The sequence below is a fragment of the Sus scrofa genome, chromosome 6 (genome assembly GCF_000003025.6).
Source record: "Sus scrofa isolate TJ Tabasco breed Duroc chromosome 6, Sscrofa11.1, whole genome shotgun sequence".
NCBI classification, from domain to species: domain Eukaryota; kingdom Metazoa; phylum Chordata; class Mammalia; order Artiodactyla; family Suidae; genus Sus; species Sus scrofa.
Window position 1 is genome coordinate 77,412,140 of NC_010448.4, and position 16,165 is coordinate 77,428,304.

General features: G+C 56.6%; 1 protein-coding gene across 2 annotated transcripts in view; it reads right to left on the bottom strand.

Annotated features, from left to right (window-relative positions):
- Nucleotides 1-16,165, bottom strand: part of IFFO2 (intermediate filament family orphan 2) — a 51,868-nt gene that overhangs the window by 5,773 nt on the left and 29,930 nt on the right. Inside the window, exons 2-7 of one of the 2 annotated variants that reach the window (XM_021095461.1) lie at nt 9,664-9,724; nt 8,302-8,397; nt 7,043-7,183; nt 5,586-5,725; nt 1,575-1,695; nt 1,377-1,469 (exon numbers count right to left, since the gene is read on the bottom strand). In XM_021095461.1, the coding sequence (XP_020951120.1) occupies nt 1,377-1,469; nt 1,575-1,695; nt 5,586-5,725; nt 7,043-7,183; nt 8,302-8,397; nt 9,664-9,724 (652 nt within the window). The remainder of the gene's footprint in view (nt 1-1,376; nt 1,470-1,574; nt 1,696-5,585; nt 5,726-7,042; nt 7,184-8,301; nt 8,398-9,663; nt 9,725-16,165) is intronic. The other variant, XM_021095463.1, reaches the window with a different exon arrangement.

Below are 16,165 nucleotides of genomic sequence, written 5' to 3' on the forward strand. Positions count from 1 at the left end.
ACATGGGATGAAGGGGATGCCGGGTCATCCTCCCAGCAGACCTCTCAGCAGCCTCCCAGCCTCAGTGGTGGTGGCATCGGGGCCACCCTGGGACACCACGCCCTCAAGGCCCTCCCTCTGCTCTCTGCTACTGGTCTAGGGCCCCTGGAACTGCTTCTGGTGGAAGGGGAATGGTTGCTTAGCAACCACAGGGGCAGCCCTAGCGACTCCACGCCACCCAGCGTCCCTGCACTCCTCTAGGTGGGCTGGATTAGAAAACTTCTGCAGTCTCTTGTTTCTGACCCTTCTCCTCCAAAAGTGACACATCCCCCAGGGAAGGAGCTGGCCTCCTCTTTGTCTAGCGTGACAACATCAGTGACTCTCACTGATAGAGGTGGCCAAGTGCACAGGCTCCAGGGCAGGGAGAACTGGGCTTGAAGGCTGCTTCCTTGCTGGGGGGCCTTGGGCAACTCACTTGGGCTCTCTCTCTCTCTTTTTTTTTTTTTTCTTTTTCAGCTGCCCCCGCGACATATGAACCTTCCAGCCCAGGGATCAAATCTGAGCTGGAGCTGCAACCTACACCACAGCTGAAGCAACCCCGGATCCTTAACCCACTGCCCTGGGTCAGGCATGGAACCAGTGCCCTTACAGAGACAAGCCGGACCATTAACCCACTGTGCCACAGAGGGAACTCCCCAATTGGTCTTTTTAATGTCATCTCCTCCCCTATAAAATGGGGGCGCACAGTACCTACTGCATAGGGTGAAGGCACCTAGGTCCCTCTAGGCACTTGTGGCTACCAGGGAGGGTGTGTTTGTAAAGGGCTGACTGAGTGCCCAGCGTCACTTGATGTCACTCAAATATCAGGTCTTGTTATTTTGAGATCGCCATCTCAGTCAAATAACCTTTTTTTTTTTTTTTTTTTTGGTCTTTTTAGGGCCGCACCTACAGCATATGGAGGTTCCCAGGCTACGGATCAAATCGGAGCTACAGCTGCTGGCCTACATCACAGCCACAGCAACGTGGGATCCGAGCTACATCTGCAACCTACACTGCAGCTCGCAGCAACACCAGATCCTTAACCCACGGAGTGAGGCCAGGGATTGAACCCGTGTCCTCATGGCTTCTAGTCGAGTTCATTATTGCCTAGCTACGATGGGAACTCCTCAGTCCAATAACTTTTGAAATAAACCTCTCTGGAGCAGACAGGGACCACCACCCCCACTTTACAGATTAGGAAACTGAAGCTCTAGGATAGGTGGACTTGCCCAGGGCCAGGCAGGGGATCCCTAGCATCCCAACTCCAGATCCTGTGTCTGTCCGGCTCTACCAGCCCCCGTCCACGTGGGCACTTAACCACCAGGGGGTCTCAACCAGGTTGCCAGGGGGCGCCTCACCTCGATCTGGCCTATCGTTTCCTGGTACTCCTTGTCTCTTGTCTTGAAGAAGGACTCCGTCTCGTGGATCAAGTTGCCCAGGTTTTCCTCTTGCTGGGAAAACAGAACAGAGGGGACAACTTAGCCGGGCGCTGGGGTCTCAGGGAAAGAACAGGGATGAGGGACCGTCAATCCTCTGGGAAGCTGGGCCCGGCTCACCTCGCCCTGCAGGTCGATGGTCGGATTGCAGTTGGTGAAGTCTTCCCAGAGCAGCAGCGTGTCTTCATTCTCTTCCCATGTGAGGCTATCACAGTCATCGTCAAAGTCAAAGGTCTCTCGCCTACGGGGAGACACGGGAGGGCATGACTGAACAGAAGCCAGGCTCCAGGGGTCTAGACAGGGGATAGCGAGGGCCACTGCCCTGATGGGCAGGCTCCTGCCAAGTGGCCACCCAAAAAGACAGGGGACGGTGGCCAAAGGGGACATGCACCTGCTCCATGGAATTTAAGTCTTTTCAAATGCAGAATGTATTTTTTTTTTTTTTTGTCTTTTTGCCTTTTCCAGGGCCACTTCCCATGGCAAATGGAGGTTCCCAGGCTAGGGGTTGAATCAGAGCTGTAGCCACCCGCCTATGCCAGAGCCACAGCAACGCGGGATCCGAGCCGCGTCTGCGACCTACACCACAGCTCACGGCAGCACCGGATCCTTAACCCACCGAGCAAGGCCAGGGATTGAACCCGCAACCTCATGGTTCCTAGTCGGATTCGTTAACTACTGCGCCACGACAGGAATTCCCAAATGCAAAATGTATTTACATATTATTTATACAATTTAAAGTGTATATTCCTAAAGATGCCAGGCCTTCATTAATGGAGGCTAAACATATTTTTCTCCAGAGTCCAATCTCGTGACTGTTTTCCAGGCATTTACCAGCTCATTTCTGGAGCCCCTACTATGCCCGGGGTGATTCGTATCATCTTCTTCACAACTCGGAAAGGTGGGTACTCTCATTCCCATTTTACAGACTAAGAAATTGCGGCTCAGAAGGAATAATTCACTTGTCCAAAGTCACATAGCTAGCCTGTACCAGAAACTAGGCAGATCTTTCTGTTTCCTACAGCTCTTTCCTCCCATCAGAACATCACCAAGCACCTACTATGTGCTGAGCACGAGACCGGCCACTAAGCATATTCAAATGCAATTCATTCCATCCTCTCAACAGTCCTATGAGGTGAGTGTGATCATTAGTCCCATGTTACAGGGTGAGGAACTGAGGCACAGAGGGATTAGGTGGACTTCTAGAACAATACATGCTGGAAATCAGATTTGAATGCAAAGCTGGAGCGATTTCTGGGCTCCCCTATTCACTAGACCCGGAAGGGAGGATGATGGACCATGTAGGAACTGGGGTTTCTGGAGATGCACTGGTTGCCCCAACTGGAGAGGACCATAAAAACCAGTCACCTCAAATGCCCATTATTCCGATGGGAAGCCTGAGGTCTGTAGGACATTCATTCATTTGACGCAGTGAATCAGCCGCAGAGGAATATGTAGGTCCCAAGTCCTCAGACTCCCATCCCCAGGCTCCTCACTGCCCACGCTCACTCCTTCAATTACCTCCTGGGTCCTACAGAGCGTTGCTCTCAACTTGCTGACCATAGGCCCCTAGGCAGAGCCCAAGAATTCCAGGAAAAGAGCTGCCCAGAGCGCCCCTGGAGCCAGGTTCCCCACCAAAAAGCAGTTCCTGCAGGAGCCTGCAGGTGGCTCCCTGCATCCAGGGACCAGAGCTGGAGCAGGGCTGCAGGGGGCCCAGGGGGAGGCACTGCCTGGCGGGTGGGAGAGGGAGGAGCAGCAGCTCCAGGAGAGCCCCTGGGTCACTGGTGGACCCATTGCCGCATCACATACTAGACTGCTGACTTCACTTCCTTCCCAGTGGCCGGGACCCGAAGGAAACCCCAGCTGAGTAATGAGGAACAAGAAAGGACAGGAAGCTGGACAAGAGAAAGGGCTCAGAAGAGGTGCCCCCACTCCCCCCAGACCTGGAGGGCAGGGCTGAGGAAGAGGGCTGCCTACTGTAGCAGAGAAAGTAGCAAATTCCTCCCCTTCTCCTTGGTCTGAAGCCCAAGCAACCGATTTTGATCAAAACAAAACAGCCCTGACACGGGTGCATTATTCAAAGACTTCAGAGGAACTGGCCGGGGGGCAGCTTGTGGCTTGGGTCTCAGCCCATAGCTAGCGGAGACGTCGGTGGGAGGGGGCCAGGGCCCCACCTAGGGTGCGGTCTGCCGGTGCGGCCTTGGCTCAACTACAAGGGAGGAGGGGTGATCAGAGGATATATATTTTTTGAACTTAGCTTTACAACCAGATGAATGCAATTGGATACTGAACCCAGTTCAGACCTGGCAATGCTCAGGTGCCCATTTCTGCAGCATCAGCAAGTTCCTTCACACACACGGGAGCACAGCTCTTTAGAGCACCCCCTTCCTGGGCAGCCTGGGAATTCCTGGTGACTTTATGAAAACCGGGGACCACGATTTCTTCAGAGAAGCCCTTGAATTCAACCAGATGAACCCAGCTGTGTCTCTGGGGCATACAACCCTGCCCTACACTCAGGAAGGCCCACAGCAACGTTCAGAAAACCCACGTCGGCCAAGGGTTCTCTCCCAAAGCCGCTCTCGTCAGCGAAATACGAGCATATGAGAATGGGGGGATGTGAGAAGGGGAGTCAAGCTCAAAAGATAATGAAGAATCTAGGAGTCCTCTTGTTACCCTTAAAACAGCAACAACCCCCACCTCCCAGACACAGCCCCGTCTTAGTTCTGTTTCAAGGAAACAGCAGGTATCCGAAGCGTCAAACCATCCTGCCAGCTCTGACTCCTAAGTCGCCAGAGTGGAGCGAGTATGGCAAGGGAAACAAGAGGGAAAATCCTTCTGAGCAGGAAAACAGCCAGTTGGGAGCAAAGCACTGGACCAAAATTTGGGGGCCTGGCTCTGTCCCCACTCACACAGCTCTCTCTGAGCCTCAGTGTCCTCCCTAGGCCATAAGGGGACCGGATGGAGTGATCCTTGGACTCTGCTTCCCCGAGCAGTGCAGGAACCGATGGGACAGGCCTGTGCCCCTGGCTCTTGAAAGGAGTATGAGGCAGGAGCACCAGATGATTAGGGGTGCCCTCCTGGAGGGCCCCGGGAGGTTTGTGATGGCTCATTAGAGCCAAGTGCTCGAATCCAGCCCTGCTTTTGGAAACCCAGGCGTCCCAGGAAGGGACATCAGGCCAGAAGGCGTGTGTGGCCCTGAGAGTCAGATGCAAGGGGGCGGAGGGACGGGACATAGGGGTGGAGAGGGAGGATGGCATCCTGGGCAAGAGCTGACTTCCCAGGGCCCCAGGGCCCAACTACAAGGGATTCTGGGGAGAGAGCAGGTGAGAGCAGGCCAGTGGGGCAGAGGGAAAGGTGGACTCCAGAGGCCCAGTCCCAGCCTGCCCTCTGACTCAAGGCCTCAGGTGAGTCAGCCAAGGCCCGCAGCTGGCTGCTCCCCTCCCCTCCCCCACCCCGCCCGCGGATACTGCACGGATTAGAGCGAAGATGGATCAGGATTGCAAGTACACTGCATCCCTGCCCCAGAAGACCATACCCAGCGAGGTTCTAGTAGACCAGCTTGTCCGAGAGGGGCGGGAGAGGGCTGCTCACACTGGCAGCATGTGGCAATTTCCCACTGTAGCCAATTTGAAGCTACAAATGTGCTACCCCTGAACCTGGTGTGGGCAGAGATGCATACAATCCGCTTTCACGAGCTGGTCCAAGCCGGCTCAAGCCCACCACTGACCCTCCCCAGCCCAGACTCTGCCTCTAACCCAGGCAGCAGTGCATCCCGAGAGGGAAAAATAACCAAAAAAACCAACTTTGTATGGTGATGGAGGTGAACTAGACTTATTGTGGTGATTTCCCCACACACAGAAGCATCGAATCATTACATTGCATACCTGAAACTAACACCAAGTTACACATCAGTTACGTCTTGATTAAAAGAGTCACCCACAAATAGGACCGCCATTCGGCCCTTTCTGAAAATGTAAAACTCCCCAAATGCTAACTGTTGGAAATGAATCCAAATTCTTTCTAGAACACCATGCTGGCCAACCAAACACCTGCAGGCGACTTTCAGCCCCGGCCACTGGTTTGCCACCCCTGCACCAGGGCCCCCCCAAGCGCCTGAGCAGCCGGGATACTCACAGCTGGTTAAACATGCGTTTCATCTCGTCCGTGATGTTCATGGAGCCGACCTCGTCGTCCGAGAACCGGTTCACCTCCCCGTCCTGCTCGGAGATGTCATCGTCTGAAGCCACCTTACGCTCTTTCTTTTTGGGGACCACCTGACCCGGAAAGGAAGAGATCCAGGTAACTGGGAGGCTCAGCCGGCATGGAGGGCGGGTGGACTGGGAAGGGGGCCGGCGTCCCATGGGATGGATGGAGGTGGCTGGGGCCAGCCGCCGCAGGATAGATGCGCAGGGCGTCTAAGAAGCAGGCGGCGTTAGCAGGAAGCGTGAGGTGGGAGGGAGACATGCAGGATGGAGGAACAGATGGCCTGGACCCTTCCCTCCCCTGGGATGCCGGGTGGTTGGGCCAGCTCAGCTCACCCCTTCACCAGGGAGGCAGCCCCATGATTTGGGACGAGGCCAGGCTGGGACACCGCGTCACCCAGGGTGTCTCAGAGCCAGCCAGAGAGACAGAGAGCCCCTGACAGAGGCATGGACGGCCCTAGGCTTCCCAGGGTCATCTGCTCACATGCAAAGGTGACCTACAGGCAGACAGCCCCAGGTTCAACAAGCCTCCACGCCAAGCAGACAAGACGCGACAAACCAGACAAAGGCTGAAATGGTCTCCCCTGCTTTGCCGCTGAAGGGCAGTAAGAAGGCACAAGATGGATAATGGGCCCGGCGGAAGCCCAGACCTCACCCCACAACATCCAAAGTCATACACTTCAAGCGACAGCACACCACATGGCCCTGGGCTCAAGCAAAAGCCAAACCACAACCCCGAACTCAAGAAGCAGCCTTCAGAGAATGACACAGGCCCTTCGAGCAGCTGGACGAGCCCCCGGGCCCTCCCGGGAGGACCCTCGCCAGTGCTAACCCATTGCCTTTGCCCAGGACACACACACTTGCTCGTCGGCATGGGGGAGGGGAGCATCGAGAGTGTCCGCTGTGGAAACGGAGAAGAGTCAGTGGGCAAGGGCTCTTCTTCTGAAATCTGAGGCTCACGGGCCAGGGCTCAGGTCAGCTCACCCAGCGCTCCCAGAGCCTTGGCCAGGGCTCCCCGACCATGGCCCTGGCACCCTGTTCTGGTTCCCAAAGGAAGAGCCAGGAAGCAGGGCAGTGGACCCAGTGGTCGGACGGACCAAGCCCTGGCAGATCAGACCTGAGTCCTGGTCCCAGCTCTGCCGTTTCCTTCCTGGAGCCTGTTCCCCCACCCACCCATCCCGGTGGGTGGTGTCCTCAGCCATGTGATGACGTGGTCTGCCTTGATGATGGAGTCAGACAGGCCTATCCGTCTACGCACCCTGAGTCTATGTTTTCCTGCGGCGGCCAGAGGGCTGGGGGAACGCTACCTGGGGGGGGAGGGGGTGTGAGGGAAACGGGGTGGCCAGGCAGGGTGGAGTGGCGGCTGGTGAGCAGGGCGGCCCTAGTCACCTGGAAGATCTTGGACACGTCTTCCGAGTTCCGCTGCTGTGCGACATCGCACAGCTTGGCCGTGATATCGATTCGGCGGCAGATGTCCATGTCCACCTTCATGGCCTTTTCTTGGATCTTTGTGTCCAGGTCTGTCATGGGCTGCAGGGAGGACAGCAGGGGGTTACGTGAGCGAGGGATGGAGCAAGCGTGGGGGCGGGTGGGGGTGCTCCCTGGCTCCAGCTGGGCGGAGGCGGCGGGGAGCCCTAGGTGTCAGGCGGGAGGCCCGGGAGTCCAAAGAGGGCCTTGAGCCTTTTCTGGGTGGAAGGGTCGGGACAGCCGCTCAGGTTCAGGGCAGGGGGCGGGGGGACTCTGGGAGCTAAGGGCTTCGGCGCCAACTAAACAATGTGAGACGGTGTTTGCCGGTCTCCCTAAGGGCTGGAAGGCATCCTCTCAGCAGCCGCAGAGTCAGTGTTTATTTTGTCAGAGCAAAGAAAAAAAAGAAAGACAAGTCCCGCTGTTGAAAGAGCTCCCTGCTTTCCCACCCGGCCTGCCCCCCACAGAGACTCCTCCCCTGGCTCTTGGACGAGGAGGGGGTCCCTCGGACCCCACTGGGGGGAAGCCAGGTGGCCTCTTCCAGCCCCAGCCTCTCGACGGTCGGGACCAGAAACCACGCCAGGCTGAGTCACCTGAACTAGGGCTCCTTCTCCTTTCTGAAGACTTGACATACTACCCACTGCTGGAAGGTGGCGGGAAACTGGGTCCCCAGCAGGAAGGAGGCCCTGGTTGCCAATGGCTGCCCCCACCACACCCACGGTTACTCAGAGGGGCTCCGATCATCCCAAGGACACATACACTGGCCTGTCCCAACTTTCCAAAACAACCCTGCCGAAGGCCGCTGGCCCGGAAGCCTCTCAGGCAGGCCCCCACGGCACCCAGACTCCGAGACCCAAGGCCACCCTCTACCCGCCCTCACCGTGGTGAGCTGGCAGGAGGCGGAGCAAACACACACAGACCATCAGAGGAGCCCCGGGAGGGCAGGATGGGTTAAGCAGCAGATTAATGCATCTCTACTCAGACCAAGGGGAGCGGAAGTGGGGAGGGGGCCGGGAGGGGGGCCTGGTCTCCGATGATGCATCCGTCATCCTCACGGGGCAAACGCAGCCAGCCAGGACTCTAACTAGAAGCCGAGCTCTGGAGCCTCGGAGTGAATGAAGCGTTTTGCATGATGGGTGTGGGGGAGGGCATGACGCCTGGGGTTGGCTGCCGGTGGCACTTACGTCACTCATGAGCCCCTTAAACACCACCAGCTCGGCCTTGAGACGCTCAATCTTCTCATTCATCTCCTCCTGGATGGCTTCGGCCTCCTGTGCTGCCTACGGGGGATGGAGATGGCGGAGGGTTTAGGGGGGCTGGGCTCCCTGGTGGGGATGCCTGATATCCAACTGAGCCGGGCACCTGAGTGCCAGGCAAGGAAGGGGTGCCAAGGACCTCGTCCCAGCCTAGCCCCCCAACTCCACCCTTGCTCACTGCAGGGCACTGCTCAGCTTAAAACAGTTCTCAAAGGACTACTTATTGTATGAAAAAAATGCATGGCACGCATTAAGAGAAAAAGAACAGGTGAAGGTAAAAGTGATCCCAATAGGTTAAAAGAGTAGATCCGTTCATGTGAAACTGCTCGTGTTTGACCATCTCTGGTCTCCAGAATGGCGATGTCACACATGTCAATGGACCCGAATATGCATACCCAGGGCTTGTGTGTGACTGCACAGAAAGGACCGGAAGGTCACACACCAACTTATCAACAGTGGAGAGGAGGAAACTGGGGGTATGTTTTATTTTCATCTCTGCGTTGTTCTGAATTTTCCAAATATTTGAGCATCAGATGTTATGTTTGTAAAGTAGAAAGCACTTTTGTCATAAAAGAAAAAGAAGGCTGTTCATCCTTTGCCTCCTACATATTGACATTATTTAAATCTGTCTCTAATTTTGTAGAAAATCAATGTTTTAAATATCAGAAGGCAATTTTTTTTTTTTTTTTTTTGGCCGCACTTGCGGCATGCAGAAGTTCCTGGGCCAGGGATCAAAACCTGAGCCACAGCAGTGACGACGCTGGATCTTTAACCCACTGAGCCACCAGGGAACTCCCAGAAGGCAATTTTTTTTAATGCTTGAAAGAGCTTTGCATGCCTTCTCATGGGGTCACCACAATGGTGGCTGAGAGGAAAACAAAGGCTGAGAAGGTAAAGTTTGCTGCCCAGAGCACACAGCTGGCAAGTGAGGAGCAGGGCCCAGAGCACAGAGCCGCCGAGTCAGAAGAGCAAGAGAATGTCCCCAGACCCACCATGGAGCGCCCGCTGGGGCTGGGAGCCCACCCAGTGACACGCCTACCACTCTCTTCAGAGCTCTCAGCCCCAGGTTGGTGCCTGCAAGCCAGGGGCAGCACCTGGACTCCCGTACTGGAGCTTTCCACAACACTGGGTGGTGCCTTCAGCCCCGAGGCCGGGGAAGCGAGGCTCCACCGAGGAGAGATTGAGGAGCAGGAGGTAACGCAGCACTGAGGCTGTGCTGGGAACTGCCCCTGGCTCTGCCCCTCGGCCACATGGCTCTCCTGAGAGCCTCCTCCAGCCAGGATCTCTTACCTCCTGCAGTGTGTCCACCATGGTCTGGAGATTCATGCGCTTAGCAAGCTCCTCCTCCCATCTGCAAAAGCCAAGAAGGACAGTGGTCAGAGGGGCCTCCTGAGGTCAGTCCCACCTCAGACACAATGCCGGCACCCACCCTGAGCCCGTCCCCGGGCTGGGCAAGGACCTGACTCCATCCCCATCTGTCCCTTGGGAGCTGCCAGTCTAGGGTGGGTGGGTGGGTCAGTCAGGTTGACCCATAACCATAATACCAGGTGGTACTAACATGTGCCAGGCTGAAGGCATGAGAGCACCCCTGCAGGGAGACAACGGCAGAAGGGACCACCACCCCCGCTTCACACAAACTGTAAAGTGCTATACAAATACTACGGCTCCTTCTGTTCTGTAAGAGGGAGTGCTGAGGCTGCTCTCAGGAGCCAGGCTGCAGCCAGCACCACGCTCAGACTCTCCTTTGCCCCTGCAAGAAGTAAACTTTTATTGTGCCAACCCCTCCAGTCTTGGAGTCTATTTGTCCTGCAGCCTGCCTGAACCAACAGCTATCTCCTGCCTCGCTGTTATTATCCCCATCTTACAGACAGGAAATTGAGGTTCAGAGAGGTTAAATATCTTGACCAAAGACACACAGCTAGTTAGTGGGTGGGGCTGGATGTCTCAACTCAGATCTGTTTTATTATATTAAAACAAAAAATAAACACAGCTCTCATCTATTTAATATTTGTGAAGTACCAGGCTCTGTTCCAGGGGCCTTACATGTATCATCTTCTTGGCTAAAGCTGGACAGGAAAGGACAGAAGGGAGAAGGCACACAGGGGCCCACAGTGTATCCCCCGCCTTAACTGGAGGTAGGATGGGGTGATAATCATAGGAGTTGCCACCACAATGCCAGCTCGCCTTATCTGACTGCTGACTGGGGACCAGGCACTGCTCCACCTGGTGCCATTCAATCCTCACAACAACCTCTAATGTAGGTGCCACCAGGATCCCCACATTACGGGCGAGGAAAACAAGGCAGAGTCAGGTGCCCAAGGTCAGAGTGAGGACAGGTGAGGCTCAGACGCAAACCAGGCTCCAGATTGAGTGCGTCACCCTGCCAGGCTCCCTGTAGACCCGGGACGCATCAGAGCCCCATCCCGCTCCCCACACAGATCCCCCTTGCTCCCCAGAGGGCAGGTCCTTCTCCGCCTCCATCCTGAGACGGGCAGACCAGGAGCTTCTCTTTCCTCACCCCACAGCTGCCTCCCTACATGGCCTCAGAGCAGGCAGGTCTGGAAGCCTTTTAGGATGCTGTCGGGGCCAGCTAAAAATAGGCCAGAGGGGAGGGATGGATGAAGAGTGGGTTACGTCACCGGCCTTTGGAAACAAGAGAAAACGGATACTGTTTGCACACACAGAGGAAAATTCCTCCTCTTTCCCACACAAGACACGATGGCCCTGGCCAGGGCTCCCAGAGGACACGCATGCACCCCCTCCCCCATCCCCTTTGGTCCTTACCAGCCCCCCTCCGCCCCGTGGCAGCAGCCAGGCTGAGATCTGCCCTGGACTGCAGAGTTCAGAACCCAGTGGCAGCGGGGCTGGGGCAGGGGTCCTGGCGGGGCTGAGGGGCATGGAGGAAGCTAAAGCGGCAGCAAGAGAAGCTAAAGGTCTAACGTAGGCAGGAGCATCTCCCTGAATACCCTCCTTGTACAAATAGGGAAACTGAGGCCCAGGGCACACAAAGAATTTGGCCAAGGTCACTCAGGATGGCGGCACAGAGGCGGCAGTCCAGGCCCAGGTCCACCATGGGAACAGGAAGTCCAGGTGGGGAGACATTCATGGGCCACCCTCACCTCCTCCCGCAGCCAGGGGCACCTGGAGCTTCCCTCGGGAACACAAGTCCCGAGCTGAATCATTTCTCCTGGCCGTGCCATCCTGGCGGGGGCAGGGAACTTGGTTCCAAAGCCCCTGAGCAGAGCAGGGACAAGGGAGCGCCTGGTGTGGCAGTGGCCGCAGCCTGGCTCCTGAGGCCAGCCTCGATACTGCGTCTTACAGCAGCAGCAGCAGCAGCAGGGGCAGCAGAGGAGGGGAGCCAAGAAGGGTGAGGCGCAGGCACCCAGGGGCACGTCACCCCCATGCACTCCCATTTCCCAGACAGGCTCTTGGGAAGGAGGCCCTGCCTCCCCCCTGCTCATTTTTCCTTTAAGCCACCTTCTCATGAGGAAGGTAGGGCAGGGGTCAATAGACCCATTGAACAGACAGGCAAAATGAGGCCCAGCAAAGGAAAACAACTTGTCCCAAGTCAACCTAGAGTGGAACTAAAGCCATGGCTTTGGTGGTCTGGACACTTCAGCTGCCATGGCAGTGGCTACTGAGTGGTGAGCACGGTCTGGGTCCCGAGCACTGGCTCGGTGCTTCATACACATCATAGCAGCTTCTGTGTGAATGATTAACCTTCTCAAGTAAAGAATTTTCCCCCAAACCCATTTTGCCGATGAGAGACCTGAGGTTCAGAGAGGTGAGGTAACTATCTAAGGTCACAGAGCAAGCAAGCAGGGATGGGACTGAAGCCTAGCTCGTGCTCTAAAGCAACCAGGTTCCCACTGAGATGTGCATGGGAACCTCTGAGGTATCTCGCTCTCACAGAGACCCAGATCCCGCAGGCCTGGGATGGGGCTCACTTCTAGCTAGCTGCCCTGCAGAAGGCACTGTGGCAGCCCCCTCGCCTGGCTGAGCTGCACCCCAGCAGATGAGCTTGCACAAACGATTTCACGGGCCTGCAATTTCCAGAGCTGGATGGGTGGGCAGCTGGTGCACCTGCCCCCAGGAGACCGAGGAAGGACCCCAGTGTATTGATAGCAGCTGGCTTGACAGACGAAACCCGTTGCTCGTACTGACGTCCCCTCCCAGCCGCGACGGGAAAGCTTGGCTTTGCTGGCTCTGAGGTTGACAGTGCAGAAAAGCTTTGCCCTTCAGCTGCACCGGCTGACTGGGATGAACCGATGGATGGGCCATGTTTCTGAAGGCACCCCAGATGCTCTGCATTCACTGCAACTCAGCCCAGGGGGAGGGTGCCTGCAGCTTAACCACAAACTGGTCCACCAAGTTGTGGGCTCCAACATTCCAAAACTGCTTCCCAGGCCTTGTCTTGTCCCCTGACCTGGATCTGCCCATGGGAGTAAGGTTTCTGCAGGACGGGTGTCTCAGGCAGCAGGACCCACATAAGCAAAGATGGGCCAACAGGAAGGCCAGGGGATGGCCAGTTGCCACCGAAAGGGGACACACCTACGATGGGTTGGGGTTGGTGGATGTCATGTTCTTTAACCTTTGCCGTCCTGACTTTTATGTCCAGCCCACTCCTGGGCAAGGGAGCTCACACAGTGGGCTCTGAAGCTGGAGAGAAATTGCCTCCCCATTTCACGGGTGGGAAAATGAAGACTCGGTGCACGCAGACAACTCCAGCCAAGGCCAAGATGGCCTGAAGCCCTTAGCCCCACGCTTGCCCACCCTGATCCACCAGCTCATAAAACTTCCAAATTCTATTCTCTTGAAGGGAGAGGAGAGAGGGAGGGTCACTGGTCACCTCCTAGGTAGTGTTCACCACGCTGGGTCTTCATATGTTTGTAAAATATAAAATGTCACTTAATCCTCCTCTAAAAATGGTCCCCATTTTGCAGATGAGGAAACAGACCATCAGAGGTAACGTGATGCCCCTTTCGCTCCCTCCTCCTCAGCCTCCTCAACTCTATCCATTCTCCCAGGCTTGTTTCCAATGTCCTCGTCCCCAAGCCTCAGCAGCCACTTCATTGTTTTCCCTCCCCGGGCTCAGGCTTGAGGCAGCAGGGCTCGGGGGGCCACCGTCCCCAGGCGGCCTGGCTGGGGCATCTCCTCAAGCATGGCTCTCACCCAAAACGCCAGCCCACAATGCCAGGAACCGTGATGGATGGGCCGTGCTCCATCTTCTCCACCTCCAAAGCGCTCAGGCCCCAAACCAAGCTGCTCACGGCCCCAACCACACCACAGAGACTTCTCTCGCCCCAGCACCTCACCCTCAGAATGCTCTCGCTCTCCCCCTACCTGCAGACATCCTTTGACAATAGCCTCGGACCCGTGCCAGCTCCTCAAAGTGCTCTTAGTCTACAGATGCTCATGCCAGCCTCTGCAGGCAGAATGGATGATGGTGGCAGTGACGATGGTGATGGTGGTGGTGGTGGTGGTGGTGATGATGGTAAGGATGATAATGATGGCGGTGGTGGTGGTGATGGTGGTGATGATGGTGACAATGATGATGGTGGTGATGATGGTGACAATGATGATGATGATGATAGGGATGGTGGTGGTGGTGGTGATGATGGTGGTGGTAATGGTGATGATGGTGGTGGTGGTGATGGTGATAGGGATAGTGATGGTGGTGGTGATGATAATGGTGGTAGTGGTGTGCTCAGAGAGTCAACCCAGAATGAGTGCTTATGACATGCCAGGCACCATTCTCAGGTGCTTCACAGGTAGAGCCTCATTTTGGTCTTGCAGTAACCTCGAGGTTAGGTTATGATTATCTCCACGTCATTGATAAAGAAGCTGAAGTCCACAAGCATGAGCACCTCACCCCACATCACACAGCCAGCAAGTAGGGGTTGTTTCCATTTTACAGAAACAAGAGACTCTCAGAGAATCTTCAGAGGCAAAGGCTGAAAGAGACCAAGGTTCACCTAGACCACGCCTTTGAGGGTTCAGATAAGGAAACTGAGGTGCAGGGTCACCTGGGAGTGGACAGCTCCATGCCCTCCCCTCCCCTGGCCCAAGCCAACACTCGTGAGGAGTGAGGCCGAAGGACATGAGTCCAAACCCGGGGTTTGCCTCTGATCTGTCGCCATCACCCAGAGCCTGGATCTCTCCATCTGTAATGAGATGGAGTATGTGAGCCCAACACATCCCAGGGACACTGTCTGATGGGCAGGTGACCAGCCCACAGCCACAGGCCGGCTCTGGTTGGACTAGGTCTCAGGGCCCAGCTTCTGGCCCGGCCCAGCCTACTGCCCCCTGCGACTCAATCACCACTGTCTCTCTGCTGACCAGTGTCCAAACCCCGTGGGCCTGATCCACAACACGGCCGTGCTGGACAAGGGCAAGGGCAGTCCAGGAGGGCAAAGGACAAGCAGGGGCACAGAGTGTGGAGCCCACTGGTCGGGAACGTGGATGTATAGGCAGGCAGCACAGCCAGGCTCTCCAGCACTCATCTTAGGAGGTCTCGGGCACCCTGTTGGAGCGTAGAGGAACCATGGAGCAGACGTGTGTTCAAGGTGAGAAAAGGGGTCAGGTCTAAAGCTGGGGGTCTGGCCCCTCCAGCAGCCAGAGAACTAGTTATAATTAAGACTAGTTATAATTACGACTATGCTCACTGCACATGGTAAGGAGTCGGACAGTTGCTGAATGGATTTGATGAATAAATGAATAACCCAAGTGACGATCACGCCTCGCTCCCCTGCCTGTCCCCTCCCCAGCCAGGGTGCCTGAGCCTGGAACATTCTCAGTCTGCTGGGCCCCAGCCTGGGGGCTCTGGGGCCTCCCCCAGGAGAGGTCAGGCCAGGCAGAGGGCCAGCCTGGGCAGGAAGTGGGCAGGAGGAAGGAGAGACCTTCCCACAGCCCTGCCGGCTGTGGAGGGGAGGCAGGGCCGTCAGGACAGTGCGGGCGGGGAGAGGAAAGGACACCGCATCTCTCGGGGCTCGGCCACCATCTTAGCAGATGGAGCGCACGTGTGAGGAAGAGGCTGGGATGGGGAAGGAGGGGGCCGCCCCGCCTCAGCCAGATGTGGTCTCCCCACATTCCTGAAGAGCCACCGCTGGACCACGTGATGGACGAGAAGTCTCCGCCGGCCACTGGGGGGAGGGGATGGCAGCTTCAACAGCAGCCCCCACCCCCAGTCAACTCGCGGGGCCAGTCTCTCCCCTCCCCCATCAGCTCAGGATGACACATGGACCCGCAGGAAAGGGGCCACAAAGCCTGGCCCGCTGAGCAGCGGAAAGCCAAGCTGAAGTCACTGGCAGAGGGACTGACTCAGAGATTTTTCACTTCCTGTGCAGTCACGGAAAGAGGCTCCGGGGCTCCAGCTCTAGGGGAAACGGGGTGCAGCCCCAGTGAAACAATTTAGTCTCCTGGGACAGCCCTGGGGCTTCTGGGGAGAAAGTCCTAGAGACTCCTGGGTAGCAAGAAACTAGGTTGGAATCCTGCCCCTGCCACTTCCCAGCTGTATGACTCTGGGCAAGTCAGCCACCCTCTCTGGGGCTCAGTGGCCTCATCTGTGCGATGGGAAGCACCCCACCCCTTTAGAGGGTGGTTGGGAGAGGTACCTGAGGTGGTGCAGTGTGATCGAGAACACCTAGTCCCACCCCGACACTCCACGGCTCAATCTGATCTGGAGAATCCCACGGCTGGCTCCAGTGGCCAGACCTCAGAGAGCTGGGAGGACGCCCCAGGAATGGTCCACACCTTTCAAGGGGAGGCGGGCTGCCGGCACACCCAGGCCAAC